This window comes from Topomyia yanbarensis, chromosome 2 (genome assembly GCF_030247195.1).
Source record: "Topomyia yanbarensis strain Yona2022 chromosome 2, ASM3024719v1, whole genome shotgun sequence".
In the NCBI taxonomy this organism is placed as follows: Eukaryota; Metazoa; Arthropoda; class Insecta; order Diptera; family Culicidae; genus Topomyia; species Topomyia yanbarensis.
In genome coordinates this window covers 3,357,460-3,385,059 of record NC_080671.1, presented here as the reverse complement: position 1 = coordinate 3,385,059, position 27,600 = coordinate 3,357,460, and the positions used below count along the sequence as shown (strand labels likewise).

The 27,600-nt window shown below is 36.2% G+C and overlaps 1 protein-coding gene across 2 annotated transcripts in view; it reads left to right on the top strand.

Annotated features, from left to right (window-relative positions):
* Positions 1-27,600, top strand: part of LOC131678920 (uncharacterized) — a 466,403-nt gene that overhangs the window by 63,771 nt on the left and 375,032 nt on the right. For both annotated transcript variants that reach the window (XM_058959364.1, XM_058959363.1), the window contains exon 3: positions 5,781-5,816. In XM_058959364.1, the coding sequence (XP_058815347.1) occupies positions 5,781-5,816 (36 nt within the window). The remainder of the gene's footprint in view (positions 1-5,780; positions 5,817-27,600) is intronic.

Here is a 27,600-nt window from a genome sequence, read left to right as displayed (position 1 = left end):
AGAGAATTGAAAGGGAAAAAAGGTAACTGGATAAAAGGGAAAAGGAAAAACCAAAAAACTAAATATGACTAAAAGAAAAAAATAAAGAAGGAAAAGAGAAAAAAGAAAACAAAAGTAAAAAAAGATAAGAGAAAAGAAAAGAGACGAATAGGAAAAACGGATAAAAGGAAGAAAGAGAGAACAGAAAAAAGACAAAACTACAAAAAAGGAAAAATGAAGAAGTGGAAACAAAAAGAGAGCAACGAAAAAAGAGAGGAAAAAAGAAATAGGGAAAAAGAAAAAAATAAACTGGGGAAAACAAAAAAGGCGGAAAGAGAAAAAAACGGAGAAGTACAGGAGAAAAGCAAAAATGAAGATAAAGAGAATTGAAAGGGGAAAAAAGGAAACTGGATAAAAGGGAAAAATGAAAAATTAAAAAAAGAAATATGACTAAAAGAAAATAAGGAAAAAATAAGAAAAAGGAAACGAGAAAAAATTAAAACAAAAGTAAAAAAGGTAACAGGAAGGAAAGAAAGCAGCGGAAATAAAAAAGAAAAGAAAAGAGACGAATAGGAAAAACGGATGAGAAAAAGGAAAAAAAGGAGAAGAGGAAGGAATAAAAAACAAAAAAAGAAAAAATGAAAAGGGAGAAAGGCCAAACTAAGAAAAGAAATAGAGGAAAAAAGAAGCAAAACAGAGAAAAAGAAAAATAGAAAATAACAGAAATGAGAGAAAAAAGAAATAAGCAATAAAAAATCAGAAATTGGAAATGAGACATCAGAGATCAGAAATCAGAAATCAGAAATCAGAAATCAGACATCAGAAATTTGAAGTCTGAAATCTGAAATCTGAAATCAGAAATCAGAAATCAGAAATCAGAAATCAGAAATCAGAAATCAGAAATCAGAAATCAGACATCAGAAATCAGAAATCAGAAATCAGAAATCAGAAATCAGAAATCAGAAATCAGAAATCAGAAATCAGAAATCAGAAATCAGAAATCAGAAATCAGAAATCAGAAATCAGAAATCAGAAATCAGAAATCAGAAATCAGAAATCAGAAATCAGAAATCAGAAATCAGAAATCAGAAATCAGAAATCAGAAATCAGAAATCAGAAATCAGAAATCAGAAATCAGAAATCAGAAATCAGAAATCAGAAATCAGAAATCAGAAATCAGAAATCAGAAATCAGAAATCAGAAATCAGAAATCAGAAATCAGAAATCAGAAATCAGAAATCAGAAATCAGAAATCAGAAATCAGAAATCAGAAATCAGAAATCAGAAATCAGAAATCAGAAATCAGAAATCAGAAATCAGAAATCAGAAATCAGAAATCAGAAATCAGAAATCAGAAATCAGAAATCAGAAATCAGAAATCAGAAATCAGAAATCAGAAATCAGAAATCAGAAATCAGAAATCAGAAATCAGAAATCAGAAATCAGAAATCAGAAATCAGAAATCAGAAATCAGAAATCAGAAATCAGAAATCAGAAATCAGAAATCAGAAATCAGAAATCAGAAATCAGAAATCAGAAATCAGAAATCAGAAATCAGAAATCAGAAATCAGAAATCAGAAATCAGAAATCAGAAATCAGAAATCAGAAATCAGAAATCAGAAATCAGAAATCAGAAATCAGAAATCAGAAATCAGAAATCAGAAATCAGAAATCAGAAATCAGAAATCAGAAATCAGAAATCAGAAATCAGAAATCAGAAATCAGAAATCAGAAATCAGAAATCAGAAATCAGAAATCAGAAATCAGAAATCAGAAATCAGAAATCAGAAATCAGAAATCAGAAATCAGAAATCAGAAATCAGAAATCAGAAATCAGAAATCAGAAATCAGAAATCAGAAATCAGAAATCAGAAATCAGAAATCAGAAATCAGAAATCAGAAATCAGAAATCAGAAATCAGAAATCAGAAATCAGAAATCAGAAATCAGAAATCAGAAATCAGAAATCAGAAATCAGAAATCAGAAATCAGAAATCAGAAATCAGAAATCAGAAATCAGAAATCAGAAATCAGAAATCAGAAATCAGAAATCAGAAATCAGAAATCAGAAATCAGAAATCAGAAATCAGAAATCAGAAATCAGAAATCAGAAATCAGAAATCAGAAATCAGAAATCAGAAATCAGAAATCAGAAATCAGAAATCAGAAATCAGAAATCAGAAATCAGAAATCAGAAATCAGAAATCAGAAATCAGAAATCAGAAATCAGAAATCAGAAATCAGAAATCAGAAATCAGAAATCAGAAATCAGAAATCAGAAATCAGAAATCAGAAATCAGAAATCAGAAATCAGAAATCAGAAATCAGAAATCAGAAATCAGAAATCAGAAATCAGAAATCAGAAATCAGAAATCAGAAATCAGAAATCAGAAATCAGAAATCAGAAATCAGAAATCAGAAATCAGAAATCAGAAATCAGAAATCAGAAATCAGAAATCAGAAATCAGAAATCAGAAATCAGAAATCAGAAATCAGAAATCAGAAATCAGAAATCAGAAATCAGAAATCAGAAATCAGAAATCAGAAATCAGAAATCAGAAATCAGAAATCAGAAATCAGAAATCAGAAATCAGAAATCAGAAATCAGAAATCAGAAATCAGAAATCAGAAATCAGAAATCAGAAATCAGAAATCAGAAATCAGAAATCAGAAATCAGAAATCAGAAATCAGAAATCAGAAATCAGAAATCAGAAATCAGAAATCAGAAATCAGAAATCAGAAATCAGAAATCAGAAATCAGAAATCAGAAATCAGAAATCAGAAATCAGAAATCAGAAATCAGAAATCAGAAATCAGAAATCAGAAATCAGAAATCAGAAATCAGAAATCAGAAATCAGAAATCAGAAATCAGAAATCAGAAATCAGAAATCAGAAATCAGAAATCAGAAATCAGAAATCAGAAATCAGAAATCAGAAATCAGAAATCAGAAATCAGAAATCAGAAATCAGAAATCAGAAATCAGAAATCAGAAATCAGAAATCAGAAATCAGAAATCAGAAATCAGAAATCAGAAATCAGAAATCAGAAATCAGAAATCAGAAATCAGAAATCAGAAATCAGAAATCAGAAATCAGAAATCAGAAATCAGAAATCAGAAATCAGAAATCAGAAATCAGAAATCAGAAATCAGAAATCAGAAATCAGAAATCAGAAATCAGAAATCAGAAATCAGAAATCAGAAATCAGAAATCAGAAATCAGAAATCAGAAATCAGAAATCAGAAATCAGAAATCAGAAATCAGAAATCAGAAATCAGAAATCAGAAATCAGAAATCAGAAATCAGAAATCAGAAATCAGAAATCAGAAATCAGAAATCAGAAATCAGAAATCAGAAATCAGAAATCAGAAATCAGAAATCAGAAATCAGAAATCAGAAATCAGAAATCAGAAATCAGAAATCAGAAATCAGAAATCAGAAATCAGAAATCAGAAATCAGAAATCAGAAATCAGAAATCAGAAATCAGAAATCAGAAATCAGAAATCAGAAATCAGAAATCAGAAATCAGAAATCAGAAATCAGAAATCAGAAATCAGAAATCAGAAATCAGAAATCAGAAATCAGAAATCAGAAATCAGAAATCAGAAATCAGAAATCAGAAATCAGAAATCAGAAATCAGAAATCAGAAATCAGAAATCAGAAATCAGAAATCAGAAATCAGAAATCAGAAATCAGAAATCAGAAATCAGAAATCAGAAATCAGAAATCAGAAATCAAAAATCAGAAATCTGAAAACAGAAATCAGAAATCAGAAATCAGAAATCAGAAATCAGAAATCAGAAATCAGAAATCAGAAATCAGAAATCAGAAATCAGAAATCAGAAATCAGAAATCAGAAATCAGAAATCAGAAATCAGAAATCAGAAATCAGAAATCAGAAATCAGAAATCAGAAATCAGAAATCAGAAATCAGAAATCAGAAATCAGAAATCAGAAATCAGAAATCAGAAATCAGAAATCAGAAATCAGAAATCAGAAATCAGAAATCAGAAATCAGAAATCAGAAATCAGAAATCAGAAATCAGAAATCAGAAATCAGAAATCAGAAATCAGAAATCAGAAATCTGAAATCTGAAATCAGAAATCAACGAAGAACGAAGAACGAAGAACGAAGAACGAAGAACGAAGAACGAAGAACGACGAACGAAGAACGAAGAACGAAGAACGAAGAACGAAAAACGAAGAACGAAGAACGAAGAACGAAGAACGAAGAACGAAGAACGAAGAACGAAGAACGAAGAACGAAGAACGAAGAACGAAGAACGAAGAACGAAGAACGAAGAACGAAGAACGAAGAACGAAGAACGAAGAACGAAGAACGAAGAACGAAGAACGAAGAACGAAGAACGAAGAACGAAGAACGAAGAACGAAGAACGAAGAACGAAGAACGAAGAACGAAGAACGAAGAACGAAGAACGAAGAACGAAGAACGAAGAACGAAGAACGAAGAACGAAGAACGAAGAACGAAGAACGAAGAACGAAGAACGAAGAACGAAGAACGAAGAACGAAGAACGAAGAACGAAGAACGAAGAACGAAGAACGAAGAACGAAGAACGAAGAACGAAGAACGAAGAACGAAGAACGAAGAACGAAGAACGAAGAACGAAGAACGAAGAACGAAGAACGAAGAACGAAGAACGAAGAACGAAGAACGAAGAACGAAGAACGAAGAACGAAGAACGAAGAACGAAGAACGAAGAACGAAGAACGAAGAACGAAGAACGAAGAACGAAGAACGAAGAACGAAGAACGAAGAACGAAGAACAACGAACGAAGAACGACGAACGAAGAACGAACAAAGAAGAACGAAGAACGAAGAACGAAGAACGAAGAACGAAGAACGAAGAACGAAGAACGAAGAACGAAGAACGAAGAACGAAGAACGAAGAACGAAGAACGAAGAACGAAGAACGAAGAACGAAGAACGAAGAACGAAGAACGAAGAACGAAGAACGAAGAACGAAGAACGAAGAACGAAGAACGAAGAACGAAGAACGAAGAACGAAGAACGAAGAACGAAGAACGAAGAACGAAGAACGAAGAACGAAGAACGAAGAACGAAGAACGAAGAACGAAGAACGAAGAACGAAGAACGAAGAACGAAGAACGAAGAACGAAGACCGAAGAACGAAGAACGAAGAACGAAGAACGAAGAACGAAGAACGAAGAACGAAGAACGAAGAACGAAGAACGAAGAACGAAGAACGAAGAACGAAGAACGAAGAACGAAGAACGAAGAACGAAGAACGAAGAACGAATAACGACGGACGAAGAACGAACAACGAAGAGCGAAGAATGATGAAATAAGTAATAGGAAATAGGAAATGTTCTAAATTTTTACTCATTTCGCCCACTATTCACGTTCGACAGCTACCGATTGGTCAACGTCATGGCCTCCCGTGATGATATGAAGAGCTAACGATAAAATTCAAATTTGCTTCCGCTTCTATTTTTCCATTCGTTTTAGCGAATTTGCGGGCTCTTTCAGTCAGATTCTGTTAGATTGTGATTCATGCTTTGTGGTTTTTGGTGTAAATTAGCCCACATTACTCTGATGATCTACTTCGAAGGAGATGTGCTGTAAAAAAATGTTTCAACTGCAATTTTGGTCGAAAACATCAACTGGTTTTAATCTCAGATCGTAGCTCAGTATAGGGATTGAATAGACATATTGAAATAACCCTCGTTAGCATAGTTCGCTTCTGCTTGTAGGAGCCACGATCACTGCAATTATCTCATTTACCTTTCCTTTTACTTCTCGGTTTAATTTCAGATAACAGCGATAGTGAAATTCGAGATAAAACTTACGGTAAGTCCACAGCTCATTTTTACCCCCTTCAGCTTGCCATAGCAAGCGACCCAACATTGGACTTTGGCTAATGATGACCGCACAACGTACACCGCTTTCGGATGCTGGATAGGATCGCAGCAACCATCGACACGGTGGGAAAATTTGAATTTTGACAATGGAGTCCCGTGCGAGTTTGAATGAATCAAGGCAGGCGAGCGTGAACGTGAAGGAAACAGAGAACAATGCCCGAGCAGAGCAAGGATCGGCGTTAATCGGTCTAGGGACAGGGTCGGCAAAAGGGTCCGGTTGAGAGCGGTGGTGGGGGAAGCATGATAATCTTGAATCTCGCCGTGCTTCTCCCAGGTGCTTGCGAAGAGAAGGAGAATGGGAGTTAAATTGCTTACAAAGAAAAAGAGTTAATTTAAAGCATGACTTTCGGAGCCACTCAGCAAAGGTCGTGCTTGTATGTGCCTCAGAACCAACCTGGGTCCTCTGAATAATGATCAAAAAATAATAATCTGCATATCTACCCTAGTTGTGCCGGGGAGCGCGATAAAGAAAACAGAAACAAGTAACGATCGTAGCTTGAACGAAGACGACGAAAGTTTACTTCCCATGATCGCGAGCTGGATATTTAATAATATAATAAACCGATCGGTGAACATTATCCGGATATGAGAGCAGAATATGCTCCGGGGAAAACAAAGGAATCGGTGACTTTTAATCGAGAATGGTCCAACAGATAAAAAGAGAATGAGTGTATATTATTTTTAATCGCGATGTCGCGATCGATTGTGGCAGGGAAATATGGGAAATCTGCTGCGAAAAGTTTGCCCTGTTGCTCATAGCAACGAGGTTATGCATATGCTACTCTGATGGTGGCTTTTACGTGCGTGTTAAGGGGGCAACAACCCAGCTGTTGATTTGTTTATGGTTGATAATGTAGTTTCGGTTCTTCACACATTTTCTAAATTTGCGTATATCAATGCAGGATTGATCGGAAATGTGACTGAAATTAATTATGACGATGATATTTTTTATTCCCATGGAAACAAAGCCTTCTTTGTTGCTGTTTTCACACCGATCCAAACTGATGAGCGCCATCACCGTCAAGAGGTTAAACCGACTGGTGAATATTAATTAAAATTGATTTAAACTACGGCCCACGGTTTCATGGAAGGTAAATAGAAGTAATAATTTAATGAGAGCTCAGATCGTGGTGGAATCCAGGCGAGCGAGGGGCATGAATCGCCAACGGCACGAAAACTGCAGAACGGGAATGGAAGGCGAAAAAAAGTTGTTTATTATTTTTTAGTCAACGGAGCAAAACTTACCAGAAATAATGTGTTTAATGGTCGTTTAATTCGCCGCAAAGAAGGTTGCACCTGTGTGGCATTGGGAGTTGGCATGGGAGTAGCTGTATAAATTTCAATTAATTGGCAATGCATACAGGAATTTGTTTCCGGATTTAGTATATTTTTGGGTTAAGCTGTTGGAATATTCGATTTCAACCAAATTACAGTTTAGTTTTCACTAAAATCCATCTAATTTAATTTCAACCAACTTTTAAACTATTTTTCAACCGAATTTCAACTTAATTTACATATGATTTTATCTTAATTCAATTTATTTTGATCAACATCCAAATAAATTCATTTTTCTGATTTTAAATCTATCACTTAATATTTTATTGTATACAACTTTGTCGAAGACTGCAGATAAATCCAACTTCCTTGGGAGATGTTATTAATATTTTAATGAAGTGATGTTTGAGTCAGTTTTGCATGGGGCCTAGCAACACATCCCACGAACTTGCGAAATAATGGTTGGGTTTAGTTGAATAGGATGCTTGAAAAAAATTAGTGCATGAATCATCTTTAACTAAAGAAAATAAGTTCTACACTTCACCACATAGAGGGCACCAACACTAACTTTTCAACGGAAAGATATTCAAATTTTGTAATCAATGTCAGTTTCATTTTGTAAAACATGATCATTGTAAATCGTGCGTTTGGTTTCTCTTAGCTTGGGTTGGGGTGTCATTTGAAAAGGGCTGGTTAGTAGACATAGAAAACTGATGATAAGCGCCATTTTGAAATCCAAGAACTTTGGACAATCTTACTAACACTATGGATCCTTTCAGATTTGAGCGACGACATGATATGATATGAATGGATAACGTTTCGAGTGCCGGTTCAGTGTGGTAGTGCGACAAAAAATTACAACCATTTTTTCGAAAGCATAATTCAGCTAGGTCGATAGTTTTACCAGCGATTATGGCGCATAATTTGAATCGTGATTATTTACCATCTCGTTTGATATTCTTCAATTAGAGTTTAACAAAGGTTTTATATGCATAAATCGGTGACAAAGCCGAATCCCTTTGCATGATACTGTACCTTGACGTAGTCTGGGATCTGTTCCACTAAAGCAGTAGTACAGTGATTATTAGACCGGCAACAATTTCGACTATACTTCGGAACACTGTTATAACAAACGGCAATTGGTCTCACATACCAATTGTCAAATATGAGCTTTTTCCGAAAACTCTAGTTCATTCACAGGAGCTTTAAAGTTTGTAAGTGAAAATATATGAAACATGGCAAAAGACACAATAAGTTCAGTAAAAAAATGCCAGTATCATCTTATGCATCTCATAATCTGCAGGTATATAGCTTAAAGTGTAAGGATCAACATTGCCGAAAACTGCATATGGATCCGATTTCGCAGTCAAAAGATATTCTCATATAAAGTTATATGTTGCCTCTCTTTCTCGTACATGCTTGGAATAACATTTTTGAAAAAAATCGGTTGGTGTTCAATCTTATTTAACTTTGTCGGGGAACCTCCAATCAATATGCATCCTTCGACAAAGCTGTTCGTTATGATATATGGTATGCGACCATAAGTTTTGGGGTGTGCAGAACTACTGTGGAATTTATTTGATTTTATTAAGGTTTTACTTCCGAGTTTCCATATATATTACTATAGAAACTTGAAACCTCGTGTGAGTGAATTAGAGTAATCGGAAAAAGCTCATATTTTGCATATGATTTGTACAATTACTATTTTCAAATGTGCAGTGTTCCCAAAAAAAGTGAAAATTGTTGCCGGTCTAGTGATTATATCACATAGAAACTTTGGCTGCGACTACTTTTTCTTTAGTTAAGGCACATTGAATCAAAATGGGTACTTTGCTTGGCGACCTTTATTACCTAATTAAAATGTAAAGTATAAAGTGGGTTTAGGGCCAAGTTCTCTCTGGAGGTACCTTGGACTTGGCGATGAGCCCTGGATATGCATGGTTACTAGCTACATTTTGGTAAACAATAACCAACCTATTGTTTCCATATTTCTAAGCAGAACTTCAATGGAAAAGTTACAATGCGAGGCAGGGATGTCAGGTCAAATTTGTGTAAGCATTGCGAAATCTATCAATAGCATGTTTGCCTTTTTCATATAGAAAGGATATGCAATCACTCTGAAAATCGACTTTTTTACCGAGGCACGGAGGTCCGAGTCTCATATACCATTCGACTCAGTTCGTCGAGATCGCAAAATGTCTATATGTGTGAGTGTCTGACGCAGAAACCCAACTCGTATGTGAAGCAAGGGCACTCTTTAACCTAATGAACGACAGCAAATTTCCGATGATCCAGCACGAATTGCTGGTTTAGTGTTCCCGAAACGATTCTTTAGAGTTTCTGTCATTGTGCTGTTCGCTAGTAAAGAAAGCTTTGGAGTTGCTTCTACGTGCTGATGTGAAGTACGGACGGTATGATGCCATATTGAAATCTGTGTTTCAGTCAAAAAATAGGAAATTACCATTTGGTTGTTTGTTCTGTTTTTGTGACGATTCGATTATCCGACATGCAGTTGGATGAAATTGTGGGCGTAGATTTGAATTATATTGCTTTCTCTAATGTTCCACTCTCGCCTATCCCACTTCATAATACACATTTTCCCAATCTGCAACCAAACAACCAGTTTCGTGTCGATGCTTACCAAGAAGGTGGTCTTGCCAAGCCAAAGTGAAATTACTTAATGCAATTACTCTGACAAACCGCTTTCAAACCTCAAACTAAATTACAAAGTTTAGAAAAATAAAGCTTTGTGCGATGCTTTGTCCAACTTGAAGCAAGCAGACGCGGTTACTAGCGATCAGTTGTTCACATTGAAATACCCTGTGTGTGTCCCTTAATGAGACGTAGAGATTGACGGTGTGTTCACCGAATCGAGATCAACTATTGAAGACTTGCTGAAAACGGAGCTGGCCGCCTCCAAATTTCAGCTAGTAATTGTACCTTTAGTAGAATACTCCAGGTGTGGCATTTATCAATCAAAATCCTCATAATATTTTTTTCTTCTGGTTAGACTGACACATTCTACCAAAGGATGGCACGTTCCCCATATGTAGTTGGGGATTTGTGCCTTGCCGTGTGTTTTCATCATTTCCTGAGGGGAAGGAAAGGACAAGGAGGTGTGGGGAAGTAGAATTGGAAGGGTGGGAAAAATAACAGCACAAAACAAAAATAAACAACAGGTAAGTTAAATTCACAAGTAGTTCAACTTGCCTGCGAATAAGCCTAAAGCTCTTTACCACATTGGATAAGAAACTTTAGTATGTCTCTGAGTTTCAGTCGACCAAACATGGTTTCGTCTATATAAGGACGGCTGAAGACTCGAAATCGCAATTGCGCTACCGCTGGACAGTTGCATATCAGATGATATGAGGTTCCGTAGTCGGATTCACAAAGATCACATGAAAAAGACTCAGCGCGCTGAATAGTTGCCATGTGATAATTGAGTTTGCAGTGGCCGGTTAAAGCCCTGGTGAGCATGCCGCAGTGGAGCTTTGAAAAATGTAGGAGATTTTTCGAAAGCACTCGGCACCGTTGTTCTAGAAACGCCTTTGTTTGGCGACACGTTTGTAGATTTCTCCAATAATTACGGTGCTCGGACGAAGCCCAGGACCGTATTTTTTCTCTTATCCAACTTGTCAAAATTGGCAGCGCGGGCTCAGGACCAACGACGTCAATCGCTGAACCAGCCCATTCATTTCCAGTAATACCGCAAGGTCCGGGCACCCAGACAAGTAGTAGTAGTATTGACAATGCTTAGTTCTTCGATTTGGGTTCGGCACGCGATCACTAGCTTGGACCGGGATTTGTCTGAGCTAAGGGCCTTGATTGCAGCCTGACTATCGGAGCAGAAGTTTATAACTCTGCCGGACAAACTCAGTTGAAGGGCCGATTGCACCCCGCACATAATCGCAAAGATTTCTGCTTGGAATACAGTACAGTATCTACCAAGTGAGTGAGATTGTTCCAATCTCATTTCACGACAGTAGACACCCGCACCAGCACGTCCCTCCATCAGAGAACCGTCAGTGTAATAGACCACTTGCGTTTGTTGTTGTCTTTCCATAAAGCCAGACAACCACTCCTCTCGAGAGGGAATCTTCACATGGAATGTCCTGTAAGGAAAACTACATGTGAGTATAATATCGCTGGGAGCAAGAATATCTTCACCCCATGTAACCATTTGTGACCACAATTGTGTATGACTGGTAGCAAGATCAACATGGTTACTGTTCCAAAGTCCAGTAACCTGCAGTCTGTATGCACATGCTAGTGCTTCTTGTTTGAGGTGTATGTGTAATGGTTTGATATTTAGAAGTGCCTCAAGAGCAGCAGTCGTAGTCGTGGTGAAAGCACCAGTCAACGCCATGAGCGCCATTCTTTGCAGATGGTTTAGTTTTGACTGGACTGTCACCATCTCTCCCCTCTGCCACCACACAAGGCATCCGTATGACAGTATTGGACGTACAATTGTCCTGTAAATCCAATAGATGTATTTAGGTTTGAGACCCCAGGACTTTCTAAAAGTTCGACTGCACTGCCCGAAGGCCATGCACGCTTTCTTGACTCTGAACTCAATGTGAGCAGACCAATTCAGTTTGGAATCCAATATGACTCCAACGTATTAAACTTGATCTGCACACAGTAGCTCAGAATCCAAGAACTGCAAGGGACGAACCCCGGTTGTTATTCGCTTCTTCGTGAAAAGAACCATTGAAGTTTTGCTTGGGTTAACTGATAGTTTAACTTGTCGACACCACTGTTCGATAGCTCTTAATGCCTGTTGCATTAAGTCAAAGATTGTTCCGATGCAAAATCCAGTAATTAGTATTTGGTAATCGTCAGCAAACCCGTAGGTTGAAAATCCATCCTCATTGAGTTTTTTCAACAAGCCGTCAGCTACCAAGTTCCATAACAAAGGTGACAGAACGCCGCCCTGAGGACAACCGCAAATACTCTACTTCTGTATCTCAGCCTGTCGCAGTGACGAGCAAAGTATGCGGTTACTAAGCATTGCGTTTATCCAACCCGAGATACATGCAGGTATCCCATGACCGCGCGTCGCTTTCAGAATAGACTGGAAGGACACATTGTCAAAAGCACCCTTAATATCTAGGAATACACCCAAGCTAGATTGCTTGAGCGAGAAGGCTTTCTCAATGTTGTAAACAACATCGTGAAGCAGTGTGATCGTGGAGTTCCCACACTGATATGCATGTTGCATTTTGTGCAGTGGATATTCAACTAAACTAACGTTCCTGATGTAATCATCGATTATGCGTTCCAAAGCTTTCAGAAGAAAAGAACTTAAGCTGATAGGCCTAAAACACTTGGCCTCTTCATAGCTTGAGCGCCCTCTTTGGGAATAAATCTAACAGTTATTTCTCACCATGCTTTCGGGATATACCCGGTAGCAAGAATGGAAAGCATTATTTTTTTCAAGGCATGTTTAAGAATATCAAATCCCTTTTGCAGTAGCACGGGAAGTATTCCATTTTTTCCGGGTGATTTGTATAGAGCAAAGCTGTCAACTGCCCACTTGACCGATTCAGTGGAAACCAATGTGCGTGCTAACGCCCACGAGTCCGAATCACCAGAATGAGATCTGTAAACATTGTTCAGCTGCGGATCGATACAGCCTGGAAAGTGTGTGTCGAAGAGACAATTAAGAACATCTTTTCCGTCCGTCACATAAGCACCATCTCTGGTTTTTAAGAAGTTCATCTGAAAATCATTCAATTTGGAGAGATTTTTATTTAACCTGCTAGCCTCGTTCAGACTAGAGACATTAGTGCATAGGTTTTGCCAGCCAGCCCGTTCTGCAGATCTAAGACATTTTTTATATGCACTACGAGCTGACCTGAAAGCCCTAGAGCCATCACGCTGACGCCGGTTCCAACTTACTTACTTTTATTCCTGCGCACCCCTGGTAGTGCAAAGGGCCGTTGTGAAAGATCGCCATCCTGGGCGATTGCCCGCCATCGCTTTGACCTGCTGCCAGGTCAAACTTTCGTGGACTTCTTTTATTTCCTTGTTGAGGCTGCGCCGCCATGAGCGTCTGGGTCTGCCTCTGTTGCGATGTCCTGCTGGGTTCCAGTCTAACACTTGCTTGCAGATTTCGTTTCCGCCCCTGCGGAATCAGCTTGTCGCTATCGGCTTCTGATGACATCGACGATGGAGCTCAGCATTAGAGATCCAGTTGTGAACCATGCACCATGCACGAATTATGTACCGCAGGCATCTATTGATGAAAACCTGCAGACGTTGCGTGGTCTCCAGTGATACGCACCAGGTTTCACTGGCATATAGTAGTACTGATTTCACGTTCTGGTTGAATATTCGGGTTTTGGTGTGTCGACTAATCTGATTGTTTTTCCAGATATTTCTTAAACTCGCAAAAGCAGCCCTCGCCTTCTTGATCCGTGCTCCTATGTCGACCTTGGTGCCTCCATCAGACGCCATTTGGCTACCAAGATATTCGAAGCTTTTGTCCAGGTACCGTAAAGCTGGAAGGGTTCACCGTGTTTATATCCAACGATTGGTCTTGTTGACGTTGATTTTGAGGAGCGATCGGCAAGATCATCAAGCTTACTCTGCATGTCAGAGCGCCGTTGTGCTAGGAGAGCAACGTCATCAGCCAATTCAAAGTTATTCAGATGCTCCATAGTAATAGGTTGCCACAGCAACCCACGATTTGGTTCACGGTCAATCGCTTCTACCAGGATTTCGTCAATTACGATGAGGAATAGTAGCGGTGATAGAATAAATCCTTGCCTAACTCCAGCCACGACCCGGATGGGGTCAGACAAGACACCATCGTGCAATATTCTGCACGAAAATGCCTCGTAGCTTCAATTAGACCGATGATCTTCTGAGGGACTCCCTTGCGTCTCAGGGCTCCCCACATATTTTCGTGATTGAGACGGTCGAAGACTCTTGGAATTCATTGACTTGCTCCAGGATGATACGGAGCGTGACAATATGGTCCGCACAGGATCGTCCGGCACGGGATCCTGCCTGCTGCCGTCGGAGAGTTGCGTCAATCTTCTCCTGTATCCGGTTCAGGATCACTTTGCAGAGAACTTTGAGAACGATACACAGTAACATGATGCCCCGCCAATTATCCCATATAGTCAGGTCACCTTTTTTGGGTACCTTCACTAAGACGCCTTGCATCCAGTCGACCGGAAAAGTCGCGCTGTTCCAGATATTGTAGAATAATTGATGCAACAGTTGTGCAGATACTACGGGGTCAGCTTTGAGCATCTCTGCTGATATGCGATCCAGGGGTCGATCGATTTCATGCTCCGGATGGCTGCTTCTATCTCTTGCAATGATGCAGCTTCGGTGTTGACGCGGGTAATACATCGAATCCTTGGCGGATCATGCCGAGTTGTTGGTGGCGTGGCCGACACTTGCAAAAGGTTTTCAAAGTGTTCGAACCAGCGTTTCAGCTGGTCAGCGCGGTCGGTTAACAACTGTCCAGACGTGGCTTTCACGGGCATTAATCTTTGTCCCACTAAAGCGGCGTGAGATATCGTAGAGGAGACGGATGTCGCCAGTGTAGGGGTTAGGTAGTTTTTTATATAGAATGTGTACGCAAAGCTTGAAAGAAATCGGTTAAGCAGTTTTTGAATAGCAGGTAACACCGCAAATCATGTTTTTTTAGAGACGTTCCAAAAAAAGCTTCATCATCGAGTCGTTTGTCGATATTTTTTCATAGAAAAATTACAGAATGTTATTGACATTATATGAAATTTTGATCAATTCGCTTCACGCAAAGTTCTAGAAAAATTCGCAAAAGAAAATGTTTACGCTGGAACGCTTACCACCCCTCCGCCTCCTTAAGAAAATATTCCAATAGCGTCTAGACGTTTCTATTATCATACTGATTTCAACCAACTTAACTGTGAATCTTAGCACCTGCCAACTGCTGCAACTTTTTGATTTCGATTCATTCATCTATCGAAATAGTGTCTGTCGCGATAACTACCGACGTACAGGGCTGTAGAGAGAAATTACGAGCCTCGAGGATCTAGCATAAGGGCCCCCTCCATCATTGTAGTTTTTTCGAACACAGAAACTGTTAATCTCCAAATCTTAAAAATAAATATCAGCTATGTATTTCATGGAGAACTATAGGAGAATAGTGCTGTTAATTTCAATGACTTTTATCATTTCAAAGGGTGGCACAGTAATTTTTTTTTGTTTATTTTCCGTCGGTCTCTGTCCGCACTGTGTGCCTATCACTGACACAAGAGAAGTGACTCCAAAACCAGATATCGGTTTATCTACACCGGGACCAACGACGCTACTTCCCTTGTGAATAAAGACATGACACAGAGTTTTCACCTCAGAACATCCTAACGACCTCGGTTGGGATTGAAGCCAGACCCACTGGACTGAGCAGCGGTCACGCTTACCACTTAACCACCGGCGTCGTCTATAATCAAAGTTTTGTCAAACAACAATGATTAAGTTCAAATAGCATAAAATACAGAAAAATATTCAGCTATGCTTTCGGTTGTGCGTCATTTAATTACTGCCATCAAATTCTGTACAACCACCTCGTCCCATTTGTTCGCCACATACAGTTTACTTTGACAGTTTTAAGTCTTCTTCAGGTTCCGCTTGACGATGGATCAATATTCCTCGACAGGGCCGAGTTCTGGTGTGTTGGAAGAGTTCTTGTCCTTGGGCGCCACCAGATCCTTGTAGGCGTTATACCACTACATGCCCTTTTTCCGTAATGGTAGAATTCAAAATTCGGACAAAATAGCGCGGGATAATCGTGTTGCTTCATGAAAGACGTTATTTTCATGCACTTTTTCACATAAATTTCCTTGTTGACGGGCTCGGTCGCAATGAAAATGTCACATCAAACCACAGGTACAGAAAGCCTGCCGAATCAGATATTTTTGTGTGATCTTCGACAGCTTCATATGCTTGAAAATATCGGCCACTGTTCCTCCCGGTTACCTTTACGCTGGTGGTAGTTGATTTGGTCACTTTTAGCGGTTTCACTAACCTGACGTGCAAGTACTTCGAATTCAAGCAATACGCGAGCAAAATTCCCTTTGTTTCTTCTCTTACTTGGACACCACTGTCCAAGAGCAAATGTCAAATAAAAAAAGCCTACACGAAGGCAAATGAAGGTTTTTTTTTCGAATTTGTTGAATTTCATGCAAAGAAATCCGTCAAGTTTAAGCCGACCAAATTTTTATCGTAAATCCTTTTAAATATCTTTTCGAAATTTGGAGTGGTTTTGAAAGTAGCCGATTTATCAATATTTTCATATTTAATCCAGAAGTCGGTATGGATTTCTTCGAATCTTTGTCTGGTTCCACCTAGAATTCGTTAAAAATCAACGCATTCGGCCAAGTCGGTGCGCTACAACATTGCCAGTCTTTGAAAATACAACTTCTCATTTGTTCGGTAGAGTTGCTGATTTTTTTAGTTTCAGAGAAAACTGATTCAGGTGAATATCGCGAGTTCTTTAGTTATATATTTGGTGCAATATTATTGAAGAACTCATAATTAAAATTTTGCAGAAATTGCGGAAATAGTAGCAAAATGAAAATTTTATAAATTTTAATAAAAACAAAAAGAACATTCAATGGAAATAGAATTTAAAGAGAGAAAAATAACAAAAGGAACAAATGAGGAGAAACTAATAAATAGATATCATGAAATAAAAGAAAAAAGGTACAAAATGACATTAAAATAACGGAAAAAGATTAAAAATATGCAAATAGTCAAAACCTGCCAATATCAAATAAAAAAAAAATCCAAAACGGAGAAACAATAGAAAAAGGACAAAATTAAGACAATATAAAAATTTAAAAAATCTTTCATGTGTGAAAACAATTTTAATAAATAGCGAAATAAAACCGAATGCATAATTAAAACAATCAAATTAAACGAAGGAAATGAGAAAGAAAATTGGAAAAGCATTGCAGAAATAGAAAAACATTACAAAATGGGTAAAATAGTGAAAAACGGGTAAATAACGAAATTAAAACTAAAACATCATGAACATAGAAAACATTAAAAATTAAAAAGGAAGAAAAATAAATACAGCAAAAATATAAAAGCAAGACTACAATAACAAATATAGAAATGAACGAAATGGATCCACTGAGATAGTCGTAAAAATAACAATTAGGGTAAGGTGGGGCAAATCCGCCCGTTGGGTAAACCCGACCCCCCTTTGTTACCCAAAAACAGAAGTACTACGCGAACTAATATCAATGTTGTCGTGTAGAGCATCGACAATAATCATAATGGTGGTATGACAGCATTTTATTAGTCTACATTAAGATGCTCATACGACAAAAAGTGTGTTTTTACAATTTTTGATTTGACTTTTGTGCATCATTGACTACAGGATATTTCTGATTCTTAAAGTGATTACATAATAAATGTAAGTGGATTTAAATTCTTTGGTTTAAGTCCTACAATGTACATAGATGAATTTAGTTCAACCTTTTTCATATATTTTTTAATTGCATCGTAATGAAAAATGACGCGGTGGGGCAAATCCGACCTCAAAATATTGGGGTAAATCCGACTGCTTTTTTGCTAAGTAAATTTTTATTTATCAAATTGATATATATTTTTATTGTTACTATTTATTATTTTTATGCAAAATGGTTCATAATTACAAACGAAAGACACAAAAACGTCATGATTATAGTATTCGTCAAACAATTGCTGCAATGCAAATGGGAATATCATTACGTGCTACTGCTCGTGATTTTAGCATTCCAAGATTGATATTGAACTCCATTTTCTTCATGTTACAATTCAATAACACAACTATCATTGATTTATCATTGAAAAGCCATAAAATTTGAGCAATATCTGCACTAAATCAACCAAAAACATAGGGGATCGGGTTTACCCCACCATTTTTGAAAACAGCAAAAATGAACATTTTTGTAAAACGCTTGTATCTCAAGATATTCCAAAGATTTAAATAAAATGCTGTATACAGAAAGTTGCCCAGGAGTCTAACCTTTAATTTGGTATATAAAACGACTTGATCCGATTTAAAATGAGCATTTTACAGCCAAAACCATTTACTAGGTAGGATTTGCCCCACCTTACCCTATACAAAAATTAGCACCACATTTAAAAATTGAAAGCATGAGAACAGGGAAATAAGAAAATGTTAAAAATGTTTCAAAACAAAAGAAATGATGAAGTACAAGAATGGAATGAAAAAAATAAAAAAATAACCATAAAAAATCAATAAAAAAGCTCAAAGAAGCATTAAAAATAAAAATAAATGGAGATAGAATGAAGAAAAAATAGAAAACAGGAATAGAATGAAGAAAAAATAGAAAACAGGAACAAGCCCAAAAATAGACAATAGTGAAATCATAGAAAACATGTAAAATCCAAATTGTTTGAATGGGTAGAAATGAAAATCGTAGAAGAAATTGAAAAAAACAGGCAAAAATTATCGTGAAGGAAAACAAGAGAAAATTTTATAAATAAACAAATCTTTAAAAATTAAATGCGGAAGAAAATAAATTTTGATAAAATGGAAAACCGAAAACATGCCCAAAACACTAAAAGATCAAAATAAAGTAATAAGAAAAATATCCACAAAAAATGTAACAAAATAAAAAAAGAATTCAAAATTATTTAAATGTGTAAAAAAAGAAAATGCTAAGTGTAATGGAACATACCAATAAAAAGGTGGGTGAATATTGAAAAAATCCATACAAAAGAAAAGCATAAATTTCAAAACTGATAAATGGAGAACAGAAAATTTCAGAACACAAAAAAAATTGAAACGAAAAAAGAGAAAAAAAAGCAAATGAGAAAAACCTATAATGAAAAATTTAATGAGAAATAATACAATAAGTTTATTGGAAGATATGAAAAAATACAAAGATATAATAGAAAATAAAATTTGAGTTAAATAAAGAAACGAATAAAACGATAGATAAAAAGCAAAAATGGAAAAAAAACATTAAAAGATTAATCGTATTGAAAAATTGAGACAAATGCAAAAAAATAAAAATAGAAAAAGAAAAATATGGGGCAAAATATAAAAAAAGTAAAATAAGATTGAAAGCAGAAAATAGAAAGAATACAAAACTTAGATGAAATGGAAAAAAAAACAAATATGAAACAAAAGAAAAAATGAAAAAATTAATTTAAATTGAGAAAGCTTGTTAAAAATGGCAAAAACTGTCGGGGTCTCGTATTTAAACAAAAAATACGAAAAATTACTGTGGATTGATTTCTTCGTGGATTTTCATGTTCTTATTTGATTTGTGGAGTTATTCAGAATTAGTTTCACAAATCGTATTTGACCAGTCGAGCTTTCTAAAAGAAGGTTGCTGAGTTTTTTCTTATTTCTAATACATTATTTTGTGATTCATTTAGCAGCCACGTCGGATTGAAATAAGTAGAAATAGAAGTCACATGTCGTCTTGAAAAAAATAAAAAATCGCTATTGTACTAATCATTAAAAAAAACAGTTTTCTTGAAACCCATATACAGATTGAAAGTTTCGAATTAATTAGTAAAATACGAATTAAAATCAATTTCGAGAGCCCAGAACTTTCAACTTTAACTAACTTAATTTTTTAAATAGTTAGTGAAAATTATGAAATAATTGTTGTAAAGTGTAAAATAGAAAGTAAATTTCAGTCTTTTAAAACACAATTCACAAAAAAACAACTTGTTTTTTGCCCACTGCGCGTTAAAATCGTTTTTGAGTTCCAAGTTTCAAAGTTTTCCTTTGATTAGTTTCATGCGGTATAAGCTTTATAATGTAATAATGTACGATTGATTTTTTAATAGAAATTGGAGGAAATTAAATCATACCAACATTGAAACACTAATTGAATTTTCAAATAAAATATTATTGAAAAAATATTTGACAGAATGACTCCTTCTGTTCAAAGTCCGGGCCCCCTACAGGACTCCGGGCCCGGGAAGAAACACCACGTTCCCTCTCCCCTCTCGGCGGCCCTACCGACGTAACACCAGAACGACACAACCATTCCCCAACCCCATCTGAGAGTTTTCATCGTGGCGCGTCAGTCTCCATCTATCTCCGATTTCATAATATTGCTTCGCTGCTCATAGCCGTTTAACCACCATCGTCCGGGAAAAAGTTGCACTGATTTACTGCGAAACGGGTAAAATCTACAAATGAACTACTGATCACTGCCATCATCAGCTTCCGTCATCGTTTAGAAGTCCCATGATTAAGAGGGGGTCACTCACTAGGAGTTTCTGATTTGCTCCGTCTCGGCTCCAGCAATTTCCACCAACAGCTGATTCGCGAACGGAGATGAAAAAGCCATAAAATTAAACGTAAAGAACTGTCAAAATATTTATTGCTTCTTCATTCACTATCTCGCCGCGCTCTTTCTCCTTTGTGTTGAGTCATATTTTCATTAGGTTAGGCCCTTTTATCGTCCGATGATTCCTGATGGTGCCTTAGCTAATCGTCGCCTACTAGGAACGAAATGGTGGTGGGGGATACTTGCACAGATCTCCACTAACAAATATAAATCATAATTTAAATTAAGCGACTTTTTATTACCATTATCTTATGGTTCGGTCAGTCGGTGTCGTGCTTGGTTCTTGTTTTCTACAACCACGATGATCCCCGCAGAATTATCCAGTCGGGACATGATTGTCGGTACTTATTGCAAAAGGGCCAAGCAGATTATACAAATTGCTTGCTTCAAATTAAATAATAAATGAATTCATTAAAACGTGATAGTGGCCGTGGTTTTGCGAGCAACACTTTTATTTATATATTTGGTATTAATGCTGTTTTCATCTTCTCGGTAAGCTGTGTCGATGTAAACAAAATCAGTTTTTGCTGGCCTGTTTTTAGAGTTTGGTTGCGAACAGAACAAAAGTAAATAATCACGCGGAAGAAAAAATCAAGGGTACAATTGTTGTAGCTTGGCGCATTCGCTTTGTTCCGATTGTGAAGCGTGAAATTGAATTGAGATTACATTCTATAAGTAAAAGTTGATGAAATATTTTTTTTTCGAGAGTTATCCTACTGGAGCTGTAGAGCTAGGTTCTCGGAAGGGCTCCCCGTCAGAATCACACACTACAACTTGCAGACGAGACAGGCAATGTCGCCCACTAAAACACTGCTTTAGGCCAATTGTAGCGGGCCGTGATTCTGAATGTGATATTCATTGTACGGTTCAGGTATGTGCGGGCGAAGGGACTCGCGATCGCGTGTATCATCGCAAAGAGCTCGAACATTTGTACGTTAACGTGTTCGATCGCGCGTGCGTTTGTGAGTCGCGTGTGCTAACGTGTATGTAACTTCGCGTGTATAATTTCTATTTTATAACCGTGTGCCTTTCGTATATTCGCGTGTGTTCTTGGATAATCGCGCGCGGACCGTGAGTCTAATTCTTTATTTTTTGGTGTACGGCTAAGATGCTAAAAGAGAGTGAGATCTTCCGTATCACTAGTGTTTGTAGGTTCGCGTTTGAGACAGCGTTTGAAACTTCGTAAGTGCTAAAACGTTCTCCTTATTCCCGGGGTGTTTCCGCGATCGCGAACGTAGCTGTGCGTTGTTAATCGCGAAGGGCTTAAGCGTTCGTATATTCGTATGTCGTGTTTGTCACGTGTGCTCGCGTTAATGTGACTTCGCGTGTACAATACTGGATTTTGTAACCGTGTGGCCATTCCTATATACGCGTGCGTTCTTGGATGGTCTCGCGGACCTTCATTCTGATAGTTAGTTTTCGGTGTACAATTCACATTCTGACAGGGAGTAAGTTAAGTCACTAGAGTCCTCGATCATGTCGCTATGTAACGAGGTGTCCAGTGGATATGAGAGCTTTCTTTTTTTAATTGGTCCAATTGAAGGCATGGACCTAGTCTGCTGATATCAGGGATAGAAACATCCGGAAGTGATCGATTCATGATCGTGCGACGGCGGGAATTTTTTAAGTTCACGCTTGAGACCGCGTTTGAAAATTTATAGGAGCTGAGACATTCACTTTATTACCGGGATGTTATCATGTTTACGAGATCGCGTGCGCAGGTGCAGTGGATGGTCGCGAAGGGCTCAAGCATTTGTATATTAACGTGTTTATCACGTGTATAATTTCGATTTTATAATGATGTAGTGTGTATTCTTGTTTGATCGCACGCGAACCGTGAGTCTGTTGCTTAATTTTTGGTGTATGGTACAGATGGTAGAAGAGACTCCGTTTCCCATATCACTAGAGTTCCAGGTCATGTCACCATGGAACGTGTTGTTTAGTGAATATGAGCGTCACTTTTTTGATTGGTTCAACTGAAGACATTAGTCCACACTGCTAGGACCGAGGTAAGACTTCCAGACGTGACCGTTTCATGATCTTGCGAGTGGTGGGTTAATGCTTGAGACCGCGTTTGGAAGTTTAAAGATGCTACGTTTACTTAACTACCGGTTTTTTTTCATGTGGGCGAAATAGCGGGCGTAAGTGTGGATTATTGCAATTGCATGGTCGCGTTTGTGGCCAGGTTTGTGTTATCGCGAAGGCCCCGAGCGTTTGTACCTATATGAGTATAGATAGCGTGTAGTAGAGATATACTAATAAAAGGATAATAACAACATGCTGAATAAAGAAAAAAAGATGTAAGCAGCTTGATTAGAAGTGTATAAATTGACCGATACTATTTTGGTATACATCAATAATAGAAAAGCAAACTAACAGATGTGCAAAAGTACAGGCTCATTGAGTAGAAGAGAAAAGCACATGTAACATGCAATCAAACTCGTCTAAACGCTGCAAATGTTGTGAATTTATTGTGTTCCGATTGAGAAGCGTAAAATTGAATTGAGATTACATTCTATAAGTAAAAGTTGATGAAATACTTGAACTTAAACCATAATGCAGTTACACTGTGAAGTGAATAATAGATTTAACAGAAACTTATGTTACATAGGTGCATAAAAATATGTTATTTAAGAACTCGAACAAATGTTGGCGGCACCCTCTCAGATTTTAATGAAACTTTCTGTGCATGAAGACTTTGTCACAAAAAGCCACTTTGCATACTTTGTTTTTCCAAAAATGGTCTAACCTGTCTTTTGAAAAGGGCCAAACTTTTTTTTACCATTTTCTTCAAATGGCTCTAGTATAAAAATTACAAGTCCTACAAAAAATGTTGTAGGAGTGATTTTCACAAAATTAGTCAAATTTTCGAATTAAAATATTGAAAAAATTCTTCATTGACTCCTACACTGAAAAAAATCGTTTTTAAAAATTTAAAGTCGATTTACAAAAAAACCATTTTTGATTTGAATGAAATTTTCTTCCAACATAGGTAATTATGTTCCCTACCTCAAAAGTTCAAATTGGGCACTTTAAAGGAAAAAAAGTTATTTGAAAAAAACTTTTCCTTGTCCAAACTGAAAACAAGCATAAGTTTATAAAAATAAATTGACAATTATCGGAATTATGGCTTTTTCCCCGAAACCCTTTTTTATTTAAGAGGTTTGCGGTGATCACGATTGAAGACCAATAGATCATCTAAAATCGCAAAATTCAAAACAAACCATTAGTATATGAGTATTCCTCGTACCTTAACGATTAGTTGAATAAATAATATGTTTTTTCTGCATTCGAGAACGTTTTACATTTCTTACAAAAGAAATGTATAGAATTCGCTCAAACTTTGAAAACTTTTTCCGAGGCCCGGAGGGTCGAGTTTCATATACCAATCGACTCAGATCGACAAATTGAGACAATGTCTGTATGTGTGTGTATATGTATGTATGTATGTACAAAATGTCAAATTATCTCAGCAACGGCTGAACCGATCCTAATGAAACTAATGAAAGGCCTAACGTTGCCATTTGACACTATTATTTTTGATTTTCGATATGTTGTTTACTTTTCGAGATATGGGTGATTTTGTCAAAATAAATTGCGTTTTAGGCAAATAACTTTCAAACAATGTCGCGCAAACTAGAAAGATGTCGAAAGCTTATGAAAATACCTTTCTAACAAGCTATAGATTGTCAAAATCCGTTAACGAGCGGCGGAGATATTAAACATTTTGTATTTTTATTCCCCGCTTATCAATTTTCACTATCTAAAAATGAGACCGTTAAATACAGAGTATTGATGTACTGGTGTTCTAGGGGCTAAACTAAACCGGTTCTAAATATCGAAGTATGGAAACGCATCTACGTGATTCAAGGAATTCGTTTCTTAAAACGTTTTGTGAATTACCTCAATAATATATAAATTATTTCTCAAAAATTAATATGCAAGTTTTCTTAAAGACAAAATAATGTGTAAGTTGACCTCATAGAGAAATTTTTTCTAGAGTTTATGTGTTTAATTTATCCCTTGAATAAGGTGTTTCGTTCAACCGTAAGGTAGATGTTGGATGGTATATTAATTCATAGATCACCAAGTAATCAACCTAGGAGTGAGGTAAAAGATTTCTCATATAATTATAGTCGTAGCATCACCGCGAACAACTGTACTTTTGAATCCCAAAATTCTAGCGAAAATTTAGCTTCTTTCGCAAGATCTAAGTTATACAGGTCATGGCGCAAAAATTACTTGTTACGCTATTTACAAAACGGGTGTAAAGAAATAAATATATCGCATAATATACCTGTAAGTATAAGGTCACGGCACTAAACAAAATTTGCCATTTCTCACACGCCGCCCCTTTCTCACTCTCACTTACTCTCTCTCTTCTCTCTCTCTCTCTCTCTCTCTCTTTCTCTCTCTCTCTCTCTCTCTCTCTTTCTCTCTCTCCTCTCTCTTCTCTCTCTCTCTTTCTCTCTCTCTTTCTCTCTCTCTTCTCTCTCTCTTCTCTTTTTCTCTTTCTCTCTCTCTCTCTTCTCTCTGTCCTCTGTCTTGCTTTCTTCGTGTTCGTGGTAACTGTCACGACTCACAACTGTCTTGCTGTTTCTCTATCCATTTCTAAGTTGTGTGATAAGATCTTCTGATAATCTGAAATATTTATTAATGTCCAATCACGTGTACGATGTAATTCTTGAGGTTTGAGAAGACAATACTATTTTTTGTCTGTAAATAGTTTTTTTTGCATTTTAGTGTAGAAGAAAACAAGTTTAATACTACATTCTACTTGTTAAATAAAATATTTGTAGTCCTGAGAAAATTTGCAAAATTTTTGTATTGTGAGAAAACTATAACGGTTTTCAAATGTTCACGCCATCAAGATGAAAGGTGTATCTTTCCAAAACGTTGAACTATGGGTAGGCAGGCGACCAAAAATCGAAAACTACATCAACTAAAATTTAATTCAGTTCTATTCTGCCGTTCTACGCATAATTGTCCCATGTATATAGGGAATCCCATAGACCATGGGGCAAATATGCTTATAACGGCAGTATTCATACACTATAATTAAAGAAATTCATAGCTATCTAAAAAAATATTTAACTTAACTTAACTCAAATATGCCATGTGAAAAGTAAGAACATCTTTTTTGTGATGTATTATTGACAATATATATTCACTGTATTGGTATGAACTATTATGAAGAATAACGGATCAAAGCCTAAAAATATCCACGAATTAGCTCCGGGAAAAAAAGTCTCCCAAAGACTCCACTCTCGATGGGGGATCCAAGTACAATGTTTCTTCTAATTTACTGTTGTCCATTTTTGCTATATACTAAGGACAATTCAATTGAATTGAAATTCAATGTGACAACAATTAGTAGATGAGCCTTGGATGTACTGTGTACGGAAACGTTTGATCTGACAACATTTTTTCCATACACATTACTGTGTAATAACAAATGAAGCCGAAGGTACTCTTTTCATGACCATTGTAATTAGAAACATATTTATTCGCAGAAAATTAAGACTTGTAACGTCAAGTATGTCTATCCATCAAGAGTAGTATTATGTCAAGTGACACTTTCATTGGCCGCTTGCGTTTCCAACAAATTAAATACTTATCCTGAAAATTAGAACCAATTCTTTTTCGAAGTATTAGTTTGTATAGCGCTCATTTATCCATATTTCCTGAACGAAAATTCCAAACGAAATAATATACAAGCTATAAGGATGACTGGAAAGGGACTACATTATAATCAACTGAATGGCTTTTGTGCTATCGACATAGCATAGCTTCGCACTATTTTCGTCAATGCAAATGAAAACATTAAAATGTCTACCTTTCCCATTCACAAATCGCATTCTCCGTCTGTCGCTTTCTGTTTAAAGGGTTTGAAAGCACATGTGGCCTTGTCTTACTTTACTATCCAACATTGAATTCCAAAACAAATTGAACGTTTCAGGTTCCTTATAACTAATTAAGGTCTATTGATAAAGTAGAAACACCAGATAATCTTAAACGTCGCTGCCTAGAAAAGAAAAACGAAAACGAAAAAGTGATAAAAAAAAGAATGAAAACTTTAGAAAGTTCATTGCATACTAATTAGCCATTTTTCAGATGATGAGATTTTCAAAAACAATGCATAACTTTCTGATACAATAGTTCTCACAATCCGGTTTATTCATTTACTTCATTCAAAAACGATTTTTAATTTCATTCTAAATAGTAAATTTGTTCAATTTTTTCATTTCATGGATTTTATTCGTCTTGCTTATTTTATTTATTTTGAACACTTGACTAATTTTAAGTATGTGATCTTTGCATTTTAATTATTTATTTCTTTTACCATTCCTTTTATTCATTTTTTCATTTGGATTCATTTAATCTATTTTATTCGTTTCCTTCTTTGGATTCACTCTGATCAGTTTATTTTTTTTTGCACATTTTATTCATATTATTTATTTAACTTATTTTATTCATTGTTTTCCTTCTATGCATTCTTTTCGGATTTTCCGGTTTATAAATTTTTTCAGTTTCTTCATTTTAATAATTTGATCAATTTTTCAGATTTATTCATTTCGTCCAAATTATTTATTTGACACAATTTATTGTTTTCTATTATTTTATAACTTTTTAACACCACTGCTTAGCCTTTTCATTCCAATCTATTCATGTTCTTTTTCTTTTTATTCATTTTGTCAATTCTATTCGTTTTGTTTATTTGATTCGTTTGTTCTATTTATTCATTTGATTCAATTCATTTTTATTAGCTTTATCCTTTTCATTCATTCCAATCATTTTATTCTTTTTATCCATTTCATTCGTTTCATTCATTTCATTCATTCCATTCATTCCATTCTCTGGATCCATTAAATTCATTTGATTCATTTGTTTCAATTGGTTCATTTGATTCATTCGAATCATTTGATTCATTTGATTCATTTAATGCATTTAATTCATTTAATTCATTTAATTCATTTAATTCATTTAATTCATTTAATTCATTTAATTCATTTAATTCATTTGATTCATTTAATTCATTTAATTCGATTAATTCATTTCATTCATTTCATTCATTTCATTCATTTAATTCATTTGATTAATTTGATTCAT